This window comes from Mytilus trossulus, chromosome 6 (genome assembly GCF_036588685.1).
Source record: "Mytilus trossulus isolate FHL-02 chromosome 6, PNRI_Mtr1.1.1.hap1, whole genome shotgun sequence".
Taxonomy (NCBI): domain Eukaryota; kingdom Metazoa; phylum Mollusca; class Bivalvia; order Mytilida; family Mytilidae; genus Mytilus; species Mytilus trossulus.
The window spans coordinates 16,504,620-16,531,713 of record NC_086378.1 but is presented as its reverse complement, the minus strand read 5'-3'; the positions used below and the strand labels follow the sequence as shown (position 1 = coordinate 16,531,713).

General features: G+C 33.9%; 1 protein-coding gene across 1 annotated transcript in view; it reads left to right on the top strand.

The window, feature by feature from the left end:
* LOC134722360 (hemicentin-1-like) overlaps positions 1-27,094 on the top strand; it is a 108,627-nt gene that overhangs the window by 69,403 nt on the left and 12,130 nt on the right. The window contains exons 3-7 of the mRNA XM_063585975.1: positions 157-480; positions 11,979-12,254; positions 13,027-13,290; positions 13,696-13,959; positions 21,410-21,673. Coding sequence (XP_063442045.1) covers positions 157-480; positions 11,979-12,254; positions 13,027-13,290; positions 13,696-13,959; positions 21,410-21,673 — 1,392 coding nt within the window. The remainder of the gene's footprint in view (positions 1-156; positions 481-11,978; positions 12,255-13,026; positions 13,291-13,695; positions 13,960-21,409; positions 21,674-27,094) is intronic.

The window sequence follows — 27,094 nt, the reverse complement described above, 5'->3', positions numbered from 1 at the left end:
TGACGTTATCCAATAAAAGTAAAGATTACAAACGATGTTGCATTACAGTTTTTCATCAATAGATAGAGGAAGATGTGGTGTGAGTGCCAATGAGACAACTCTCCATCCCTTTGTCTTTTTTGCATTGAATATAAATGGTTGAATACTATGTTTCAGTGCCAGTTACACAAGTATACATTGCAACAAAGCCAATTGATGATAATTCACCAGGTATTATAGTTAGCAGGAGTAAAACCTTCACTTGCACAACAAATGCTGGTAGACCGTCATCAAGTATACAGTGGTATAAATCTACAGAAAACATTACGGGTTTATCTACTCCTCAGGCCGATACTAATGGCAACGGTGGTAAACTTATATCATCTAGTGAACTGACGTACACTGGAATCAAATCAGACGACGGGAAAGTAATATACTGTACAGCTGTGAATGGTATGAATCCAATGGTCAGATCAGAAAACAAATCCATTGTCATCTGGTGTGAGTATGACTTCTTTTATATATTATGCCTGGTTCACCGTTTCACTGTCGCTTACATACTACATGTATTTTGTATCTTCAAATAATCATGATAAATTAATCCAGCGAGTTTGCCACACAAATGCTGATTAAATGATACTGTGACGAAAAGTTGTTTGTCACAACTTAACTAAAGTGCGTATCCGTGTTTTTAGGTGTCAGATCACCAATTAATCCCTCCAAGGAAAGTGAAAGTAGGCCTTCTCTTACAAAATTAGTGCATTTGATATCATTTTTTACTTAAACTAACCAACAAATTGGCGGAAATGAAACTTTTGGTGAAAGAGTAATATATTCAGACTTTTTGAGCAAAAAATTATTTGTCTATGAGTTTGTATTCAACACTGAGGATGAATGCACTCCATAGTATACTCATGTAAGATTTCGGGAAAGCAAGCGTTTATATTTAGTGGTACCTTTATTCGTGACATCTCTTCTTTCTCATATGATTTTAAGTGTATGTTGAACATTGGCAAGAAGAAAGCTGATACATGTACAATACACTGTTGATTGCGGTCACGGTGCAGAGCTTTAAGTTTCAATCTACATACACGCCATCTCAAAATAATTACTAATCATATATATATATATATATATATATAAACGAGTCTAAATTGAAAACTACGTTCAAACCTATGACTGCGTTGGATAAAAACCGCAATTTTTATACGTGTGCATGTCACACAAATTTCGTTGTAGAAGGGTCTAAAAACAGCACAAACAACATTTTCCAAAAGACCAAAAGAGTGAAAAAGTATGTTTAAACAAAACGCATTTGACTAACAGGTCGAACAACTGATGTTCTTTAACCCTGCTGACTGCCATTGGCGATTGCCAAATAAAATTGATCACAGGTTGTAACAAAATGGATCTTATTATAAATTTAATACGTCACAGAAAAAAAAATTGTTAACTTGTGGACAGGATGTTGTGCCACAAACATTCGGTGTCAATATTTCTTTAGTACACCATATCCGTATTTCGACAATAAATGTCTCTTCAGTGATGTTAGGGATCGAAACAGTATTTGAAAGGCCATATAAAAAGCACCCTCATTTTTAGAGAAAGTACCCTCATTTTTAGATTAACTCTTGAATTTTAAGAGTCAATATATAGGATGAACGGATCATATAAACCGGAGGGAAAATATGATACATGCCCAAACAAAAAATATAAACGAGTCTAAATTGAAAACTACGTTCAAACCTATGACTGCGTTGGATAAAAACCGCAATTATATACTAGAACATACCCGTTGTACCGCGGGTTCGTGTCTGAATTAAAGTATATAACTATGCGTAAGCCTTATTTTAGTATTAGCATTGTCATCTGACAAAGTCATGCCGATTATAAGATGCAGTTTTTCTCTGCTTTCAACTCTTTCTGTTTGAACCCGTCGAACTCGAACTTATCAATTATTGGTAATATTAATTATTAGGAAAACAAAAGGTCCACGAATGGAGTAGTTTTTAACCAACAGCATTGTTCTATATTAGTTATAAATAAAGTTGAATTATTTGATTTTACGTCGTTCCCGCTAACAAATTGAAAACTGTACCTATACGCCTCATTTTTAGTCCAGATTTTTAGTATTCGTATTGTTATCGTAGAAAGTCTTAATGATTAAAATACTTCAAAAGGTAACAATTTGACAATTTAGTAGTGTCAACCCTGTGATTATGACCCGTGTATATAGTATATTAATCCTGAATACATCGTTTGGTGGTGCGCCTGTCAGATGCGGAACGTACAGATAAGCTAAAGGTAATAGGTATCAGGTGAATATACTCGTCTAAGGATAAGACATCAAATGCCGGAAAACTAACTATATATATTTCAGTTCTGATCAACTGTAATCTATTCAATGCAGACATCTTATACGTTCAGGTATTTCACATCCAATGTTTATGGTAATATTCTTTACAAAGCACAACCATGTCAGTATTCACCTCAAAAGCTTGCAAAACCTTTAAACACACTTATAAAGAAGTTACGATACTGCTGTCAGGTCATTAAGATTTCATATTTTGACTTTAATATTGATTCACTTATAGGGTCTTTGCATCGGAACTAAACACATTTATTTAAAAAAAACAGTTGTTGGCATGACACGGATTATCTTATTCTCATTTCTTTTATGATAGTATGATACTAAACCCCTAACGGGAGGGATTGTGCCTGATGTTCATATGATGAAGACTTGATCATTCAATCAGTTTAATTGCGGTCTGGAACTGGCATGTCAGTTAACTGCTAGTAGTCTGTTGTTATTTCTGTATTATTGTCATTTTATTTATTTTCTTTTGTTACATCTTTTGACATTGGACTAGGACTTGAATTTCATCAAACGTTCACATGAATGATAGTAATTGCGAGTATGGTCTTCAGGAAACAATGGTAGTCCGTCGGAAGGGGACGATAAATGGCTGACTCGTGTTTAGAGGAAGAAATATTTCTTGCACGTAAAAGACACTCTAGTATATTTCGAAAAAGAACAGGCTAATGCTATTTCAAGGAAGCTCTTGCACCCGCAACGTGGAAAAGGATTCATATAAGTTTCAAAACTTGTTTCCCAATCCACTACAAATAAATATGTTTAAACTAAACATGAATGATAACAATAATAACATGGTCTTCAGTTGAAGAACGAGTGATTGGCTAGATTGGAGAAAGCAGGGGGTCTATTGATGGCAGCTCCTATAGAATACATTGTTCAACCGAAAACAAGGCATTGTCTTATGGAGGACATCCTCATATACATATACACTGTATTCATACGCAAGTCTTCATAGACACAGGAAGGAAAATAAGATACATATATTCTGTTTTCATAGGTTATAAGAATAACGCGATAACCCACAGATTGATGGATGCGATCGTTTTATACGCGGTATTAACGTTTCCTCGTGATTGTTACTTACTTAGCGATACCATATATCCAATTTAACATCCTATTGTAACACCATATACAGTAAGGCAGCTACGCAATCAAAGTACTATGCTTAGCTATCAACGCAAATTTGCCAATGTAAAGATTTGTGCAAGAAGAGTTGACGTAGAACATTCCAGAAGACGAAACTTTTTAGACATAGTGGGAACGATATTAAACCTATTGTAGAACCATGCACGGCTCTTTCCCTACGACACAACCTTATTAATGTACATGTAAAATAGAAAAAAAAAACGTATCAACATCTCAAATTGTATATTACTTGTATTATATTATTTAATAATGGTTGAATTTAACTTTTTTTATTTTCGATAAATTCATGTGAACTGATGATTTAAAGTAATACTACGACTAGTTTATTCAAATTTCAACCAATATAATGGAGTAAAATGTTTGAGTTAAGTAAAATTTTAAACATTTACCAATTACCTCACTACTATTTTTGCTTTCGGTGTCGGTTTTAGTATTAGCATTGTCATCTGACAAAGTCATGCCGATTATAAGATGCAGTTTTTCTCTGCTTTCAACTCTTTCTGTTTGAACCCGTCGAACTCGAACTTATCAATTATTGGTAATATTAATTATTAGGAAAACAAAAGGTCCACGAATGGAGTAGTTTTTAACCAACAGCATTGTTCTATATTAGTTATAAATAAAGTTGAATTATTTGATTTTACGTCGTTCCCGCTAACAAATTGAAAACTGTACCTATACGCCTCATTTTTAGTCCAGATTTTTAGTATTCGTATTGTTATCGTAGAAAGTCTTAATGATTAAAATACTTCAAAAGGTAACAATTTGACAATTTAGTAGTGTCAACCCTGTGATTATGACCCGTGTATATAGTATATTAATCCTGAATACATCGTTTGGTGGTGCGCCTGTCAGATGCGGAACGTACAGATAAGCTAAAGGTAATAGGTATCAGGTGAATATACTCGTCTAAGGATAAGACATCAAATGCCGGAAAACTAACTATATATATTTCAGTTCTGATCAACTGTAATCTATTCAATGCAGACATCTTATACGTTCAGGTATTTCACATCCAATGTTTATGGTAATATTCTTTACAAAGCACAACCATGTCAGTATTCACCTCAAAAGCTTGCAAAACCTTTAAACACACTTATAAAGAAGTTACGATACTGCTGTCAGGTCATTAAGATTTCATATTTTGACTTTAATATTGATTCACTTATAGGGTCTTTGCATCGGAACTAAACACATTTATTTAAAAAAAAAACAGTTGTTGGCATGACACGGATTATCTTATTCTCATTTCTTTTATGATAGTATGATACTAAACCCCTAACGGGAGGGATTGTGCCTGATGTTCATATGATGAAGACTTGATCATTCAATCAGTTTAATTGCGGTCTGGAACTGGCATGTCAGTTAACTGCTAGTAGTCTGTTGTTATTTCTGTATTATTGTCATTTTATTTATTTTCTTTTGTTACATCTTTTGACATTGGACTAGGACTTGAATTTCATCAAACGTTCACATGAATGATAGTAATTGCGAGTATGGTCTTCAGGAAACAATGGTAGTCCGTCGGAAGGGGACGATAAATGGCTGACTCGTGTTTAGAGGAAGAAATATTTCTTGCACGTAAAAGACACTCTAGTATATTTCGAAAAAGAACAGGCTAATGCTATTTCAAGGAAGCTCTTGCACCCGCAACGTGGAAAAGGATTCATATAAGTTTCAAAACTTGTTTCCCAATCCACTACAAATAAATATGTTTAAACTAAACATGAATGATAACAATAATAACATGGTCTTCAGTTGAAGAACGAGTGATTGGCTAGATTGGAGAAAGCAGGGGGTCTATTTATGGCAGCTCCTATAGAATACATTGTTCAACCGAAAACAAGGCATTGTCTTATGGAGGACATCCTCATATACATATACACTGTATTCATACGCAAGTCTTCATAGACACAGGAAGGAAAATAAGATACATATATTCTGTTTTCATAGGTTATAAGAATAACGCGATAACCCACAGATTGATGGATGCGATCGTTTTATACGCGGTATTAACGTTTCCTCGTGATTGTTACTTACTTAGCGATACCATATATCCAATTTAACATCCTATTGTAACACCATATACAGTAAGGCAGCTACGCAATCAAAGTACTATGCTTAGCTATCAACGCAAATTTGCCAATGTAAAGATTTGTGCAAGAAGAGTTGATGTAGAACATTCCAGAAGACGAAACTTTTTAGACATAGTGGGAACGATATTAAACCTATTGTAGAACCATGCACGGCTCTTTCCCTACGACACAACCTTATTAATGTACATGTAAAATAGAAAAAAAAAACGTATCAACATCTCAAATTGTATATTACTTGTATTATATTATTTAATAATGGTTGAATTTAACTTTTTTTATTTTCGATAAATTCATGTGAACTGATGATTTAAAGTAATACTACGACTAGTTTATTCAAATTTCAACCAATATAATGGAGTAAAATGTTTGAGTTAAGTAAAATTTTAAACATTTACCAATTACCTCACTACTATTTTTGCTTTCGGTGTCGGTTTCGGTATCGGCTTATGGTGAACATGTCTACTAGTAGACGAACAACAAATGCCGATGATACACTTTCACTCACAGGGTTATCCTAGAAATCTGCTGGTGGAATCCTGGTTACACAAATAAATTAATGAACCGTATTGTAGTCCAAAAAAAGGTCTTGTAAGTTAACATGAACACAGGGTCGATTAAATTTCAATACTGTATTATTCAAATTCCAAAGTACCAGTGATACAATTTACAACATCTAAACTGTAGGCTCAACAATACGTTTGCATAATCCTTAGTCTCTTAAACAATAATTAAGTGGAGTTATGGCTACTGGAGCCCGAAGCTAGGTGCTGAGGTCAACTGGATCACCCGTATAAACAGCGCAACGGGACATAAGCTGATTAACATGATTAAATATACATTTTTAAAACAAATACACTCTTATTGAAGGCAATAAAAATAGATTGTAATGATTACATATTAACGGTTAATGACAATTAGTTATCTTATACAATAAAACATAAAATCACAAAAATACTGAACTTAGAGAAAATCAAATCGGCTGCACAAATATGTCAAAGATTGACAAACGCCTACTTACATGGCAAAATCAAATGATAAAACAAATAAAAAACGAAAGGACAACAGCTGTTTTATTCCAGACTTGGTAGATGCGTTTCAAATGTCGAAAATGGCGGATAAAACCTAGTTTTATATTATTCAACTGACATAAACATCGAAAACGTTACGTAACAATACCTTAAAGTTAAATGGATGAATTATCAGAATCATTCTTTGTCACGATATCACAGTAGCATGGATTCGAATCCTGGCAAGGGAAGAACCAAAAATTTGCGAAAGAAAATTTACAGAACTTACATTGTTGGGTTGATTTTTAGACGGGGTTGTCACTGACTCAGACGTACTTATAAATATAATTATTTTCTATGAATGTATCTTACATTTATTTGTTGGATCCTTTACTATAGATAATTTAGCTGATCTGTAACAATAACATCTTAATGCCTTATATATCATGTACTGTAGTACGCCGCTAGATTAAAACTGGCGTGGAAAGGTAACACATGGCCAGCGAAAGCTCTTTTTTTAGAGCCCAGGTGGTCGTGTGGTCTAGCGGGACAGCTGCAGTGCTTGCGATTTGGTGTCACGATATCACAGTAGGATGGGTTCGAATCCTGGCGAGGGAAGAACCCAAAATTTGCTAAAGCAAATTTACAGATCTAACATTGTTGGGTTGATGTTTAGACGAGTTGTATATACATTATGTACACATCCATGTATCACCATCATTGATGGCGATCCGATGGATACATCTGTTGTAGAATTGTCACTGACTCAGACGTACTTATAAAAATAATTATTTTCTGTGACTGTATCTTACATTAATTTGTAGGATCCTGTACTATAGATAATTTAGCTGATCTGTAACAATAACATCTTCATGCCTTATATATCATGTACTGTAGTACGCCGCTAGATTAAAACTGACGTGGAAAGGTAACACATGGCTAGCGAAAGCTCTTTTTTTTAGAGCCCAGGTGGTCCTGTGGTCTAGCGGGACGGCTGCAGTGCAGGCGATTTGATGTCACGATATCACAGTAGCATGGGTTCGAATCCTGGCGAGGGAAAACAAAAAAGTTGCGAAAGCAAATTTACAGATCTAACATTGTTGGGGTTATGTTTAAACGAGTTGTATATATATATACATATATATATATATAAAATGACTGAATAAATAGTCAACGATTAATCTTACAGGGCGATGGATCATGTAATATGATTCTGTACAGTACAAAATATAATATATAACAAGTCAAAAAGGGTACAACATCACCATTAAATAACTATAAAATGAACAAATATTAGATGTTTCGGATAACAGATATCCTTCTTCAATAATAGCACGAGGTCAAATGAATCATGTCAATATATTCAAACTGAGAAACTTATCCTAAATCTTTAATATTATACAATTTAAGCGAACACCAGACGCTGATACAATTTTACAATTTCCAAACACGGCGCAAAGATTGCAAAGATATGCCAAATGAAAGTAGTAATTTTCGATGTGAACTGGCATAAATCTAAATTTCCAAAGGTTGTGACAGTTTAGATGTTATAACTGCATTGAGGGCAGTCCTCAAACAAAAAATCAAAAATGTCCTCACTGATCCAAGTTGGTATAATATTTCAAATTTGACAACGGAAGGCAATTGCAACAAAAACTACATATTTAAGCCTCCAACACGAATTGCAGCGTAATAATGATTAGTGAAATAAGTTTTATCTAATGAGGTAAAATAATTACGTGGCTACGTACTTATACATCCATCCCAAATTAATGAAGCCCTGTAATTTAAACTGTTATTTTTAGAAATAATTTCGAACTGTAAAGCCAGTACTAAAACAGGAGTTATTAGAAACAGGTGATGACAGGAAAATTAGGGACTCATTCTATGTTTTTTCCATTTATGCCCTTTGGGAAAACTGTCCGTAACATTCTTTTCCAAAATCTTTCCCGAGCGACTCTGTCGACCTTCGACCAACCCTCGTTGTGGTCTATGATTGTGATGATAAGGTTTTTGAGATCAGCTTGTGTGTGCCCAGGTGATCTCACATGACGACTTACGGGTATGTCCGGCTTGCAAGTGTAGTCACTTCAATGACCATTCATGCGTTTGTTGAATGGCTGCCCTGTCTCGCCAACATACTGCATGCCACAACGATACTGTAGGAGGTATACAACATTCTGGGTTTTGCAAGTTACATTACAATATATAGTGTACACAGACCTAGTCGAGTGGCAAGTAAATGTTTGAGTATTCAGTATTTGTTGACAAGTCAGACAACGTCTGTTACCACATGACTTGCACCATCCTGCAATTGAACAGCTTTTATTTAAGGAGACGTCAGCTCTAACGAATAAGTCTCTCAGACTTTATGGTCTCCGAAAAGCTAAGACAGGAGGATTGGGAAAGATCTTGGATAATTTAGGGTGCTTGGCAATAGTTTGCCAATTGGCACGGATCAAACGTGAAAGGTTAGAAAAGACTGGATTGTATGTAAGAACAAACGGGACTATTTTGCTGCGCCTCTTTCATTTGAACTGTAAGAGGTAATTGCGGCTGTTATTGTTAGCGTTTTGTCAAACATCCGCGAAATTCCTGTAACCGTTTCGTGACAGCCTCCTCAGAGGAGCAAATCCGCTTGACTCTGAGATCTCTCCCAATCCTGCTGTCTTAGCTTTTCGGAGACCAGCAATTCTGAAAGACTTATTTGTTAGAACTACGTCTCTTTAAATAAACATTTACTTGCCATTCGACTGGGTCTGTGTACACTATATATTGCAATGTAACTTTCAAAACCCAGAATGTTGTATACCTCCTTCAGTGTCGATGTGGCATGCAGTATGTTGGCGAGACAGAGCAGCCATTCAACAAACGCATATATATACAACTCGTCTAAACATCAACCCAACAATGTTAGATCTGTCATTTTGCTTTCGCAAATATTTGGTTCTTCCCTCGCCGGGATTCGAACCCATGCTACAGTGATATTGTGACACCAAATCGCCTGCACGGCAGCCGTCCCGCTAGACCACACGACCACCTAGGCTCTACATACATTTATATAGACCAGTCTTAATTGAAAACTACGTTCAAACCTATGATTGCGTTGGATAATAACCGCACTTTTATACGTGTGCATGTAAAATAACTGTCGCTGTAGAAGGGTCTAAAAACAGCAAAAACAACATTTTTACAAAAGACTAAAAAAGTGAAAAAGTATATTTAAACATAACGCATTTTACTAACAGGTCGAACAACTGACGTTCTTTAACCCTGCTGACTGCCATTTGCGATTTCCAAATAAAATTGATCACAAGATGTATCAAAATGGATCTTAATATAAATTTAATACCAAACATCATTTTTTTTAACTTGTGGCCACGATGTTATGTTATGCCACAAACATACAGTGTCAATTATTTTTTAAGCACTCATATATATAAAACAAGTCAAAAAGGGTACAACATCAACATTACATAACTGTAAAATGAAAAATATTAGATATTTCGGATAACAGATATCCTTCTTAAATAATAGCACGATGTCAATGAATCATGTCAATATATTCAAACTGAGAACCTATCTAAATCTTGTAATTTATGCAATTTAAGCGAACACCACAGACGCTGGTTCAATTTAAAAACTTTCCAAACACGGCGCAAAGATTACAAAAGATATACCAAATAAAAATAGTTATTTGCAATGTGAACTGGCACAACTCTAAATTTCCAAGGGTTGTGACAGTTTAGATGTTATAATTGCATGGAGGGTAGTCCTCAAGACCTGATCCAAGTTGGTATAATATTTTAAATTTGACAACGGTAGGGCAATTGCAACAGAAACTAACTAACTAACTAAGCTCCCAAACGAAGAGCAGTTTAATAATGATTAGAAAAATCAGTTTTATCTAATAAGGTAAAATAATTGAACGTGGCTACGTACTTATACATCCATCCCAATTGAAAGAAGCCCTGTAATTTAAACTGGTATTTAAAAAAAATCTTCGAACTGTACGGATTCCGGATTTACTGGAAACAAGTGATGACAGAAAAATGAGTAACTCATTCTATGTTTTTTTCATTTATGCCCTCTAGGGGAACTGTCCTTAACTTTCCTATCCAAAATCTTTCCCGAACGACTCTGTCGACCTTCGACCAACCCTCGTTGTGGTCTATGATTGTGATGGTAAGGTTTTTGAGATCAGCTTGTGCGTGCCCAGGTGATATTAAATGACGACTAACGAGTGGGTCGGGCATGCAAGTGTAGTCACTTTGATGACCATTCGTGCGTGTGTTGAATGGCTACACTGTCTTGTCAACATACTGCATGTCACATAGACACTGAAAGAGGTATACAACATTCTGGGTTTTGAAAGTTACATTGCAAAACATAGTGTTAACAGACAAAGACGAGTTGCAAGTAAATGTTTGAGTAAAATCGACCTCTTTTATTTATATATACCCACTCAAAATTTTAGTTATGTTTATTACTGAAGTAAGCAAATAAATTGTAAAGCTGAAATATATATCACAGTGTCACAATGGCCCTTATAACAAGATTCAAATTAAGGGCGAAATGTGCTAAAATCAGGTATATGGCGCACCCATTAATATCAAATAAATAAGGAATTTCCTTTTTGAACCTCATATAACTTCAATATAATAAATACTTTACCATAGAGATTCTTCAAGATTGGCCTTTTAATCATAAATCAATGAAGTTTGACGAGCAGTATCAAGAAAATGTCCGCTTCAACACAAATCTGATCTGGCGTGGGAATTTATATCATGTATTTAGTTTACCTATATGTATCTTGAGTGGATAGGGAAACAATTAAATTTCTTTAAAATCCCTATTGATGTTATAAGAGGAAATATTCCAATTAAACTTGGTGACGGTTCCCTAAAATGAAAATTGGTGAATGTACTAGAACTTTCTAATGTAACTTAACATAAGTTTGATTATTTATCAAGATAAGATTTGGAAGTTACTGTACATTGAATATTGACATGAGATTGTTTCAACATGGTCAAACTGAAGTTATAATATTTGAAATATTTCCTACACTAAAACCATTTAAATGTATGGGTGTTTTTTTTTTTAATTTAGCCTTACTGAGCAGTTCATACAAAAGTCATGTAAAGTTTAGATACAGAACATTGTCCAAATAACATCATTTGAAAGGCTTTTCTCCTCAACATTTTTTAGAACATGTTTTGCACGCTACAAGATATAATATGACAAATATATATCAAATAACGTCTCATAATACACAGGCTTCATGAGGGTCAAGTAACATTAAAGTTTTCATGATTGCCATTGAATTCATGAAATAAAAAACACAATAAACCCGATATTACTTTATTATTTCAGATGGGCCTAGCAGTGTAACCTTCTCCCCACTAGCACAAATATATACAGTTAATGAGTCAACAGGTAGTGTTGGGCCAGTTACTTGTCAAGCCCATGACTGCAAACCTGAATGCAAAGTTAGATGGATAGGACAAACATTTACTGGTGATACCTCCATGACCTCATCTGTATTAAACCTGCGAAACATGTTCAGGAACCAGACAGGAAACTTTTTTTGCAGTGCATCAAATCAGGCCTGGAACAAGACATCTATTTACATTAGTGTTATTGTCAATTGTAAGCACATTATGCTCCTATATTTTTAGTGTATTTTTTTTCCATTAAGCTGAGTGCATATATACTTTTATATTGTAAACATGTTATATTTACGCTTGACTTGATTATAAAAGGCCAAATATATAAACATAAGAAGAAAAATAACGTATAAAATTAGCAACTGATACATATGATAAATTAAGATAAGGGGGAACTAGTATCAAAATACACAAGACAACTAAGCGTCAATATGGGGAATTCCCTTAGTTAGTACTGTTTAATATATTCATTTCTAAATATTAGTTTCTACGTAATGGTAAATAAACCTTCCGCAGTGTCTGAAATCACCGCCGTAGTCTTATGGGGTTCGTGTTGTTCAGTCTTAACTTTTCTTCTTTTGTGTTTATAAACTGTTGCTTGTCTTTCGGTCTTTTCCGTTTATTAAAATGTTTTTGTTCGTTGGTTCTCGATTAATGAGGTAGAATATCCCTTTGTTATCTTTCTTAAATTAGTGAGGGGATAATGATTATAAATGAATACACAAAAAAACAAGTTTAGAAGAAAAAAATTGTACCCTCTAAGTGGACAACAATGTTACGAAATAGCACATGAGCAATGAAAAAGTATAAACAAAAAGTCTTTTATAGCTGACTGTGTGGTATGGGCTTTTCTCATTGTTGAAGGCCGGACGGTGACCTATAGTTGTTAATGTTTGTGTCATTTTGGTCTTTTGTGGATAGTTGTCTCATTGGCAATCATACCACATCTTCTTTTTTATATTTCGTACTTATAGATCGTCCAACCAAGGTCCACTTAACCCCATCAAGTCAGGTATACACTGTTCAAGAGACCACAGATAGCGTTGGACCAATTAGTTGTACAGCTGATTGTAAACCTGAATGTAGAATGACATGGAATGGACCTAATATTCCTGATGGTACCACATCTGTCTTGAATTTACAGAACATCGATAGAAACCAGGCAGGAGACTACCGGTGTATGGCTAAAAATATTATTGGCAGTGAAATGTCTGTTATAGTGAATATAATGGTTATGTGTAAGTTTAATATTAATACATGCCATAATACATGTCCGAGCACAACTTGATCGTGATTAATATCCATTTGTTATTAACATTGTTGTTTCTGCATTTATTTAAAAAAATGTAAAAATCAATTCTGACCATTTTTCATATTTTTGATCATGTATGTTTCATAACTGACAAACTAGTATGTTTTTACTTTTATTATAGACTTACTCACTCAAATTACAATCGTGTATGCGGTAATATCAGTTATAACGACACCATTATAACACAGTGACAGTAGACATCGTTATTAGTGAATATTGATCAAACAAATCTAAACATTACCCACAAAATGAAATAGAACATCCAAAATTTTGAAAAGGCATAAAGACTAAATGATAAAGGTCCTATAGCAATTCTCTGTTTCTATTTCAGACGGACCAGGACAGGTTAACATTGAGCCAAACACACTGGTATACACGGTAACAGAGACAACAGGAGATATTGGTCCTATCACATGCACAGCTGAATGCAATCCTAACTGTTCAATGTCATGGACAGGACCAACTATTCGTAGTGGAGCTTTATCCGTGCTTCATCTACGGAACATTGACCGTAATCAAGTAGGGAGTTATATGTGTACGGCGACAAATATTTACGGGAGTAAGACATCTTCAACTGTCAATGTTATTGTTGAGTGTAAGTATCAAATGTATTATTGTTTGATTCAATGTAATTTTCTTTAAGATGTTTGTTATGGTTAGTGACAAACTCGTAGAATGACTTTTGCATATCATGCTTTTTTTTTATATCAAGTCTTTATGATGATAAACTTACATATTATAGTACGGTGACAATTAAGGTAAATTTAAAAATTTAATGCACCGAAATACCTCACGGCTAATTTTGGTCTTATATTGAAGATAAATATAATACCCTTCTATTAAGGCATGTCGTAGAATGCCAAAGTGGTGCAGATTTTTGATAATTGCGATTAAAGGTAAAAAGGGGGGATTTTAAAAAATCGAAATTTTTTGGACATTTTGGACAATTTCTCGCTCATGATAACTGAGAAAAAATTTCAATGGAAGCAAGCTATAGGGGTGCTGCACAAATTCAGCTTCTAATATTTATGCCAGATTGACATAGATTACTGATGTTCACCCCCGCTGCCAACGTGGAAGAAAATGATAAAGATTATCTTTATTTACAATATTTATCGATAAAAAATATTTATATATTAAATATTCAGCTTTGCAATAATATATTACAATATATAAAGATATTTTTGGGAAAGTTTTGTTAAGATAACATAAAGAATAAAGGAGAAGTTAGTACTGTAAAGTTTACACCCGGTCCATGATTCAATGAAAAAATAATCATATTCTTTATTCCTTTTTTAAATAAAAAATAATGTTGAAATTATAAAAATAGTCTTGATGCATAAATGTCAGCATGAACACAATAGTATATGAAGTTTTATTGATGACAATAGGTCAACCAGTGCAAGAGTAATATCATTTTGAAAATGCATGACGATGTGCATCCCCCTTTTTTAGACGTTACGCACGGTAAAACAACGCAAACAACAAAAAATCAAGAGTAGACTTTTGACTTTTACCGTTTTAAAGCACTATATATATCACACAATCACGATTTACAGAAATGTTGATACAAATGAAGATATTTGTGTATATTTCAATAACATTTGACATTATTATGCACGTCCGATGATTTGAAGTGGTTACGAAAAACTAACACAAAAAAGTACATGTTATACTTCTAAAATATTCGATAAAGTCTCCAGTTGGTTTACAAGCCTACCAACCACGTCAAGGTCGGAGACCACTGGTAGCGTTTTTTTTATATATTTTTTTTGGAATTTTATTTTCTCAAAAATTTTCAACAGCGAAATGACTTCTAGCATCTAACACATGAAATATTGGGCATTGGGATTCATACTAATCATCATCCTCGTCGTTGAAATCTTCTAAAACAGTCTGATGAGTAAGCTGGTTTCTACAATCATCACTGCCCTGACAACCACAAATGCTTGTGCATGACAAGTGTTGTTCATAACATACACATGATTTACCACAAATAGTTTTGCCTTTGCATGTGCAAACAAGGTCTTGTAAAAAGTCAGAAGACATTGGCTCCTCAAAATATAGTGGAACTATCGAGCTATTCCCCATTGTCCATCCATATTCAAGAGGTGATCTAGGTGGTGGTTTTGCGATATGGGCATTCATCCAGACGTACACTTGTAGGGATACTCTAAATATGTGTTGTCTGAAAGATGCTATTGAAGGAGGAAGTCTCACTAAGGAAGCATCCTTAGATAGCGATGACTTCACTCGCAGTTTATTTAGATCACCATGTACAGATTGAGCCTTGCCTTCGGGTCATATAGATCAGCGATAAATTGTCTTCCCACTGTTACAGATGTTTCGATATCAGAACTAGCTAGATTGGTCAAACTTTGATATCTTCTTGGGTGTTGTTTTAATGTATACTGTCTTTTTGCCTATTCCAAAGAAAGAAGACGTCGTGTCGCATCCCGTTAGAGCGTGAGCAGCTGGTAAAGTACTAGAAATCACTGGTCCAATGGCATTGTATAAATGGAAGGTTCCCTCTTCCAGTTCAGCATATAGTTAGCAATGCATGTTGAATGATACAGTGCCTTGTCCTTGAAGTTCTCCATAGAGATTAAATTTACTGAGCGTCACTGATGAGTCTTATGTAGACGAAACGCGCGTCTGGCGTACTAAATTATAATCCTGGTACCTTTGATAACTATTACCATTTGATAGTCAAACTTGTCTTTTGCTGAATTTAATATATTATCAGCACGTTCAACAGACTCGACTCGCCGTAATTGCTTATCTCGCTTGTAGGACTTTTGTTTACAAAATAAACATTTAGACCAGTCTAATTGTAATACCGTTGAGCGTGTTTCAACACAAGTTGGTTCAAACACAGAATGGTTTGCACTCGATGTTGAGCATACTTCTTTCCCTATTTCAAATGTTTCCAAGTTTTTTTTACTTGTATAGGCTTTATAACACGACCTATGATATTTTGTTTGTTCTAATGGAATCACTTTCGTTGACTCAAATTCATCATAAAGGCGGCGATAAACAATACCCCGTGTGACATCTATTGCGTCTAAAAGAGTAGTCTTCCCTTTTTCTGTTGCATTTGACAAATTTTCATTAGTAGATATTTGGCAAATAACGCATAATTCCCCATTACTCTTAAGCCTACTCCTTTTTGGAACTGAGTGAGCAAACTTAACAGGACTCGTGTCCATTATTTTCAGGGTTATTTCGGGGGTGTACCAAAGTGGTTTAAAATTAAAATTGAGAATGGAAATGGGGAATGTGTCAAAGAGACAACAACCCGACCAACTAAAAAACAACAGCAGAAGGTCACCAACAGGTCTTCAATGTAGCGAGGAATTCCCGCACCCGGAGGCGTCCTTCAGCTGGCCCCTAAACAAATATATACTAGTTCAGTGATATTGAACGCCATACTAATTTCCAAATTGTACACAAGAAACTAATATAAAAATAATACAAGACTAACAAAGGCCAGAGGCTCCTGACTTGGGACAGGCGCAAAAATGCAGCGGGGTTAAACATGTTTGTGAGATCTCAACCCTCCCCCTATACCTCTAACCAATGTAGAAAAATAAACGCATAACAATACGCACATTAAAATTCCGTTCAAGAGAAGTCCGAGTCTGATGTCAAAAGATGTAACCAAAGAAAATAAACAAAATGACAATAATACATAAATAACAACAGACTACTAGCAGTTAACTGACATGCCAGCTCCAGACTTCAATTAAACTGACTGAAAGATTATGATTTCATCATATGAACATCAGGCACAATCCTTCCCGTTAGGGGTTTAGTATCATACCATCATAACATATATGAGAAGAACATAACCCGTGTCATGCCAACAACTGTTTTTAGAATAAATGTCTTTAGTTCCGACGCAAAGACCTTATCAGTGACTCAATATTAACGCCAAAATATGCAATCTTTAATGACTTGAAGTTTAGGTTATTCAAAAAAATCAACAAGAAATAAAACAACTAAAAAACACTAACACATAAAATCTGTATACTCAGTCAAAAACTAGACATTGACAATGATATAAATATGTCTTACTATAGATGAAAATAAAGAAAATACACAGTTTTATTTTCTGGGGAAAAACAGCAAATCATAAGTCAGGGGAAAATAGGAAAAGGGAAAGCAACAAGACTTAATGAGGTGAAAAACAAATAGTAAAACTGCTAAATGATGAGTATTATAAAACGGCCCGAAAAACTTAATTTGTATGCTTTTTCGAAATTTTAGGCATTAAAACTTCTTGCATATTGATTATTATACTGTTTTTTGTGAAAATGTACCACTGATGATATATATAAGAAATGTTATATACTTTGTCAGACGGTAACATTGTAAAAAAATGACATAAACATTTGAAAATCGTCCAATTAACTTAATTTATATGTTCATATGATAAGAAAGTTTGATAACAAATTAAAGCTGATACATTACTCTTTCATCTGATAACAACTTTTGTGATGATATCTTTATTCGGGAATTAGTTAAAAACGTTCCCGTTTTTGAAAATGAAAAAGAAAAAAATCGGAAAGTCACACTTTATCGCAATTTTACAAAAAACTGCACCGCGGGAAAACTCTACGACAAGGCTAAAATGAAAGTATAATTTTAACTCTATCTTCATGTGCATTTTCAGCCGTGAGGTATTTCGGTGCATTAAACTCCTTAACTAAGCGACTTTTCCTGATTTGTCACTCCACTATTATAGGTGATCGGGTAACTAATTTTAGACATGTAGAGTTGCCAATTTTTACTGATAATTGCAAAGATTGTTATAAGTAACTTCGTATATATATATATATATATATATAAACGAGTCTAAATTGAAAACTACGTTCAAACCTATGAGTGCGTTGGATAAAAACCGCATTTTTTATACGTGTGCATGTCAAACAAATTTCGTTGTAGAAGGGTCTAAAAACAGCACAAACAACATTTTCCAAAAGACCAAAAGAGTGAAAAGTATATTTAAACAAAACGCATTTGACTAACAGGTCGAACAACTGATGTTCTTTAACCCTGCTGACATATATATATACAACTCGTCTAAACATCAACCCAACAATGTTAGATCTGTAAATTTGCAAATTTTTGGTTCTTCCCTCGCCGGGATTCGAACCCATGCTACTGTGATATCGTGACACCAAATCGCCTGCACTGCAGCCGTCCCGCTAGACCACACGACCACCTGGGCTCTCTTTATATATATAAAACGTCTGTATAGTAGTCAACGATTTTCCCCACGAGGGCGCTGGATCGTTACGAGTAACGATACATGTACACAATAAATAAATTATATAAACGCCTAAAAAAGTGTACACAACAACTCCAAATACAAAAAAAAGGTAACTATAAATGTAATTATTTATAAATATTTCGGATAACAGATATCCTTCGTCAGTCAGATTCTGATGTGAAATGAATCATCTTTGAGTCTCGTTAGATTAAACTTTTACTAAATCTTGAATTATATACAATAAAAAAAGTCAAACCGAACATCAGTAAAGACGCTTGCACCATTCTAAAAAAATGTTAACATGACATAGGTTATATGGTTTATTACAACAGAGAGCTCATATATATGCTTTAAATACAAATAATAATGTGCGATTTGAACTACCACAATTCTAAAACTGTATCGGGAACGACAATTATGATGGTATAACATGTATACGCATGATAACGTCTGTAAAATTACCAAATAGACAGCACTGAACGATCTAAATATTTGAAATTGAGAGTAAAGTAGTTACAACAGAGTCTGAATATTTAAACATCGTGAACAAACGGCCGTAAAAATGTAATAATATTTTTTTACTAAGTATAACTAGAAGAACGTGGCTAGGTACTTATACATCCCTCAAAAAATTAAGCAATTTAAATTGGTATCTTCAACAAACGTATTTAACAAATGAAAAAGGTTAAGAAAAAGAAACAGAGACTGTAATAATAAGTAATATAACCTGAATGTGAAGCACTACACGGAGTCGAACTACATCTTTTCAGTTATCCCATTTGGTGCCAAAGTTATTAATTTTCGTATCCAAAATCTTTCCCGAGCGAGTCTATCCTCCTTAGACCAAGCAGAGTTGTGGTCAATGATTTTAATGGTCAGTCGATTGAGATCTGCCTTAGTGTGGCCAGGGGATCTCAAATATATAATATTTGGCCAGGCATAATGATTTTAACATTTGAAATAATGGAGTCTTAGTTTTAAGGGCATCCGATAAAGTTTCTCGATATAATGTCATTTTTATAATTTTGAAATATGTTGTAGGCCTTGACGAGTTATAAAATAAAACGCAAAATATAACATAGTTCTCTGTGCTTGTTTTCGGGAAAATTGAGGCTGCAAATTGGGGATTTGTGCAATTTTGTAAAAAAGTTAGGAAATGTTAGAAATTTTTTGCAGCAGATTTTCTTTGCCGCAAATTATTAAGATCGGGTTCAACCTGAAGCTGACAATAAGTCAAAAAAATAAATCCCTACACGAATGACTATACAATTATTCAAGCTTTTCATGACATTGCGGACCAGATGCTCAAAGTGGTATTTTTTTAAACCTAAAAATATGGAAATAAAGTGTTTTTGACAAATCTTCTTCATTAACTGCATTTTGTCATGCTATCTCCAAATCTTCAATAAAAAATACATGTCACCGTGCTGGATTTCATGATAAACATGATTTAAAATCCTAAAATATTGAGTTCCCCCTTTGTAACCTCAACGTTGGCGCTTATGTGCACGACGTCGCTGGCAGACAATTTCGATGTTATCTCTACAAATTACCGGCGACATTTGCCAGATGTACGAATATTGCTTGTAAAGAGCTACCTATACATATTGTTTTCGAAAATAAAATCATGTGAATCATAAATACATCTCTCTGTTTGTGGTCTAAGTGAGAAACATCTGAAGAAAAGTTATTACAGTTGATAATTTTTACGGCTTTTATAATTAAAGACTCGTAGTATGCAATTTATAACTTGACATACAGGTACATGTACTGTACACACTCGTGTATTATTTGATACCATATGTCGACCTCTAGATGTTGTTTTATTGTTTTGTGGTCTGCTGTTTCATTGCAACACTTCTTAAAATCCTTTTATTCACGTTTTATAATTTCACATTTATTCACAAAATTAAACTTTTATTCGGGTCCATGATTTCAATTAAATATCAAAGTACTGAGGTACTGAACATCGGATGACCGTAGGTTCTTGTGGATGATCAAAAGCAATTGTCACAGAAACAGATCACATGCGTATACCTGAATAGGTTAATTTACAGAGTTATGTTTTTCTGATACAAGTTTGTGCTTGTATTACCTCACCGTAATAACTTTTATATTGAAGTGATACAAACACCTTCACGGGAAAAATATATCATAAAGTAAGGAAGCCGCCAACTTTATACCAAATTAGTTAAAACAAATTTAACATATTTATAAATTTGTATAACAATCGTTTTATTTCGTATTTTTTATGTAACAAACATATGGTTTGTTTTAAGTGATAAACATTTCATAAAGCAAGACATAATAAGCGCTTTTGTATTACCGTTCATCAGAGCCGCCATAAAAAAAACTAAATAATTGAACTACATTGTACAAAGTTTAAATTATATTCCCATAGTCTTTTTATCACGTCTAATTGTTTAATTTGATTTTTGTTTACTTTTGTGATAATCATCATTGGTAAAAACAATAGAAATTCGGGCTTTATATTGTTAAAATAGTTTGTATTTCACTTTCAGACCCTAAGAAACATTAAAGAATAGCAACATTCACCTAATGTCAGTGTAACATTGTTTCCTTGTAATTTGCAAATTTATCGACGGATAATTTTAGAAACATTTGCAATCAATTATTAGTATGTCAGTACCGACATAAGAACACAGAGCTAAAAGCCTTTTCAAACAAGAGCAATATCGATGCAGTAATATCATTGTATTAAGTGTAACTTGTTGCCAGCAAATTACTTTGAGATGATTTCTGGTTTCAGACGGTCCAAGGAAAGTTAACATAATACCTTTAAAACAGAACTTCACAGCTATAGAGACAGTTGGAAATATTGGTCCCATTAACTGTACAGCTGATTGTAAACCTGAATGTACTATGACATGGAATGGACCTAATCTCCCAAAAAGCATTACATCTGTACTATACCTGCAGAACATCAACAAAACCCAAGCCGGAAAGTATTCATGCATTGCTTCAAATAGTGTTAGTAGTCTGGCATCTGGTCATATTAACGTTATCGTTCATTGTGAGTATAAAGTACTTAACTGATAAGGCATTTGTTTTATATTCTCAATGAAGTATGCATATGCGACGAAAATAAGTGTGTAATATGTTGTTGTTCTTGTGTTATTGAATGTCTCAGTTTCAGTCCTTAAAATACAACCATACACACACGTCATATGCCATGATACACTTTTTACAGATAAAACGCAGCTGGTATTGTAACAAATAGGGGAGCCTGGTCACATAAATAAAAATGAATCCGGATGTATACATCATTTATCCTTGTCATTTCGAAAAACTCGAAGTAGATAGTTTCACACTGAATTATAAAAAAGTAACATTTTAAACGAAAAGTGCTTAATCAAATGGCAATCAAAAGCTCAAACACATCAAATATACTGTCATATTGCTCACTTGGTATAGGTATTTTCTTATTTTGACAATTGCGTATTAAATCTGGTTTTATACATGTAAATATCCTAACCTCTCAGTTGTATAAATAAAGGCAACAGTAGTATACCGATGTTCAAAACTCATAAATCGATAGAACAAATCCGGGTCACAAACCAAAACCGAAGGAAACGCATTAAATATTAGAGGAGATGGACGACACACACGGAAACGAACTAAGCATTAGACAAAATCGGATGAGAATAACAAATATAACATTAAAACTAAATACTTGAATATGGGATAGAAAAGTATCGTGACACGTCTTATAATAATTTGAATTCACACTCAAATAAAGTAGGAAACACACGACACAAAAGAAACACAACGTTAAAATGTAACACACACACAGAAACTAACTATAATATAACAATGACCTTATTCCTGACTTGGTACAGGACATTTTTTAAAGAAAAAAATGGTGGGTTGAACCTGGTTTTGTGGCATGCCAAACCTCCCTCTTTAATGACGATGTTAAATATAACATTAAAATGACAACACCATATTACAGGACTACAATACAAATAAATAGGAGAACATATTTGACAAAGAAACACACGAATACTAGTTAACAAAAGGCACCAGATTTAACATTTAATACGCCAGAAGTGCGTTTTGTCCACACAAGACTTACTAGTGACGCCCAGATACAAAAGTTTGAAATCCGAAACAAGTACAAAGTTGAACAGCATCGAGGACCAAAAGTTCAAAAAAATTGTGTCAAAAACGGTCAGGGATTTCTGTTTGGGGCCAGAACATCCCTATTATTTAGAATAATCTATACTTTTGCAAATAGTAAATTTTATAAAATGACTATATAAAAAATATACATGATAAAACTGAAGTATTAACTAATTACAGAAAACACCCGGATACAATACATAAACCGACAAAATCCAACACAATCCAACACAAAAAATAGACACACCCGATTTAGTCAAGGCCTCAACGCAAAGTTACATCACATTTGAAATTGTAAAAAAGGGGGAAATAATTACGTCACATTTGAATTTGTATAAAAGCGCACACAAAATAACGTCACATTTGAATGAATAAAACTATCTATCAAAAATAAGATAGAATTAGGATAAATTTAAGATTATATTTGATACAAAAATACTGATATTACATTTAATAACAATGAAAATTGCAATACTTATTAATATCAAACCGAGGTAGCAATTAGACAATTAACTATATTATATGTCCGGTTAATTCTGAATCAAACTGCAAACGTAATATATCGTACAAACTACAAAATTAACCAAATCAAATCTAATAAATAAAGACGGAGATTAATTATCTTTACCATAATCAATGGATATAACCAAAAAGACGTGAAGACATTTGAGAATAACAAATATAACACCAAAACTAAAAATATGAATTTGGGATAAAAAAAATTACCGTAGCACATCTTAAAGTAATGCGAATTCATACTCCGCAAAACAGTCACAATCGGGAACAAGTCACGTTCGGTAATTAAAATATTAGACGACTTAATGACAAACCACAATCTAACATGTGGTAAAAATGTCCTTATCTAGTTTGGTCGAAGACACATCGTATAACAGTTGCATAAAAGATATCGACCATAACTAGTCAACAAGTTTAAAAATAAACAATATCCAACTTCTGGTTCTACAATATGCTTCTTAGGCCACACCAATTTGATTCCTTGTTCGACGGACCCGCCCGCACCTATTTTTTTCAAAACAGATTTTTTTTATTTTTATTATATTCCCGCTTCCCGCATCCGGAAATGAAATCATGTCCATTTCCCGCACCGTTTTTTTGTAAATATTATATAAAGATCTCAACATTTGTTTTTTAAAATCACAGTCTAGCCTTTATATAACGATTTTAAACCTATCAGCACCCCACAACACTGTAAATATCTGCGAGAATATTTGTTTCAGCATGAAACCAATGTATTCCAAGAGGGAGTGCTCCGATATAAATAGAAATACCAGTACAGAACAAAACGTTGGTTTCTTTCCCCCTAACTTATATTCCCTTTAAATAAATGTTCGTTGTTAAAATAAAGTACAAAGAACTTCTGAAGGATTTGCCTTCAACTGCAATTATAATGTATGGTTACGGTCATACCCGCTGCAGGTTTGTGCTACTGTCATTGTTGATTCACGGACCTGTCGTTCAGCAGTCATCGTTTGTTGATGTGGTTCATTGGTATTTTCCCGTTTGGAAATATAATTTAGATCGTTGGTTTTCCTGTTCGAATTGTGTACAATACTAAGTTGTGGTCCCTTATAGCTTGCTGGTTGGTCTTGATCAAAGCTCTGTGTAAAAGGCCGTACTTTGACCTATGTTTGTTATTATCAGGTTGGGACCAACCCTCCCTCAGACAAGGGCCTTGAAGGGGTCATTTTACCATGTTTACTGTTTTAGAAAAGAAAATAGAAATACTAAGGATTTGTACAGTGCTATTCAATTATTTCTTGTTGAACAGGGAAAAAATACTTCATAAATTAAAGAAATGTCAAGGTACAAGTGATAAATCAAGTTTTAATATAGTCAAAACCTACTATTTTACGTTTACAAAAAAAAATTATAATCGCTCGCCTTTACTTTTTAAGCTTCGCCTCAAAAATTTGCAAATTAAATATTTTTTTATTAAAATTTTCAAATCGCTCGCTCGCCCCAATTTTTGGAGTCCAAAAATCCGTAGAACAAGAAATTAAATTGGTGTGGCCTTAACTATTATTTTTTTTATATCTCGTACTATAAACGTAACACCTCTTGCGTCAGTGTAAATTCTTGTTTATCCCTTTTCCCAAGTTCTCTATCTCTTTTATATCATCCCACAAACCCGTATGCAAATATTATTATTAAAAAAACTGATTGGGTATATACATATTTGTATATATCATTTTTTTAAATATTTAAGACAGAGAGAGAATGTCAAGTAAAATGCATGCAGATTCAGACAAATGTTCCTCCTCTTGAGACTGTGGAACATCAAGTTTTAGCTATTTTCCCTAAGGTTATTTCGTTACAGTAGACCTCAACATCGTCGAAGACCGTGAGGTCAAAACTTTTCTTAGAAAGAATCGAAATATCGTCCTCCAACTATAATAGATTCCAAACAGTATCGTCAGGTAATCTGTCTACTGCAAATATAGGTGTGACTGTGAAAAATCTGATAAAAAATCTCTCTTGAATAAAATTATCAATACTGTTGATATTCGTATATCTCATTTCGAAAACAATTCTGAAATTAAATATAGGGTCCATGCTATCCCCATTTCTCGACTGCATAAGGAGTATATATCTCCCAATTGATATATATCAAGTCAAATGGGTACAACATCACCATAAAATAACTATAAAATGAACAAATATTTAATTTAGATATTTCAGATAACAGATATCCTTTTTCGGTAATAGAACGATTGTAAAATGAATCACGTCAATCCATTCAAATTACAACACTATCAAAATCTTGAAATTTATACAATTTAAAAATTTCCAAACACGGCGTAAAGACTTCAAAGATATGCCAGAATACAAATAGTTATTTTGCGATGTGAACTGGCACATCTCTAAATGTTCACAGGTGGTGACAGTTAGATGTTACAACAACTGCATGGATAGTAGTCCCAAAATAAAAAATCCAAAAATGCCCTAACCGATCCTAGTTGGTATAATATTTCAAATTTGACAACGGTGGGGCAATTGCAACTGAAACTACGTATATACATATTTAAGCCACCCAAACGAATAGTAGTTTAATAATGATTAGAAAAATAAGTAATTGTTTTCATCTCCCAATTGATATGATATTCCAGGGTGTTTATTTCCTATTGTGATTTTCTTGATAGAAGATTGCTGCTCACAAGAGTTCCAAATGGTGAAGTTGAAATCATCCCATCGTAAATTGTACGGACGCCATCATGAGTTGGTTAACCGTTTGGGAACAACCATTTCACAGATGATATCGGATATGTTCCTTATGTTGTAACTACAATACCTTTCCCTTAACACGAATGTGACCTACCGAATAAGAATAGTTTACCGGATTTGTAATAACATAGGCAACACGACGGGTGCCACATGTGGAGCAGGCTCTGCTCACCCTTCCGAAGCACCTGAGATCACCCCACCTTTTTGATGGTGTTCAAGTTGCTGAGTCTTTAGTTTTCTGTGTTGTGTCTTCTGTACTATTATTTGTCTGTTTGTCTTCTTATTTTTAGTTACAATACATGAGTTTGAATGTCCCTCTGGTATCTTCCGTCCCTCTTTTATTGTAAATGGCGGGATTTTCGTTCAAGGTTATCACTATTTTTATGAATTTTTTTCACAGCGTTAATATACTGTAACTTTAATCATTCACAACTTATTTTATTGCTTTTTATTAATTTAATTTTATCATAGATCAATTTTGTTATGTTCACTTGTGTTAATATATCTTTAGATTAAGTTTTATAGGTTAACTCATTTCCAGCTAGTCTGATCTAGATCAAAAATTTGTTTAACCCCTAAGACTCACAAGCTCTGAAGTGCACTTGACTTTATTTTACCTTAGCTACTCCTCTAATTGTTAAGGGGTTACTATTTCTAGTTTCCATAGAGAACCACTTGTTCTCTCACCTCTCCCGATTTTGAAAGAATGATGTGGAATGGACAATCGGATCAGTCTGGGTCCAAATCTGCTCATGTAGTTTTGCCCCTACAGCCCTAGACGTGGCCATACAATATCAGGAAAAATTAAAACATAAAACTTGCCAGTTAATTTTATCATCTGACACGGACGACTAGTCAGTATTTGACTACAAACCAGTTAAGGTCTGAAATAACCTATATCTGTACTCGCCTGTACTGATTTTCACTGCACCTTGCAATCAGAATTGGTTTGAATTTTACTCGACATTACTCGACTCCAATCTTAACCATACTCGACTGTACTGGTTTTTACTTTACCCTTATGTGTGCGATTGCATATAGTCTGAACTGTTACTATCAGTCTGAAATT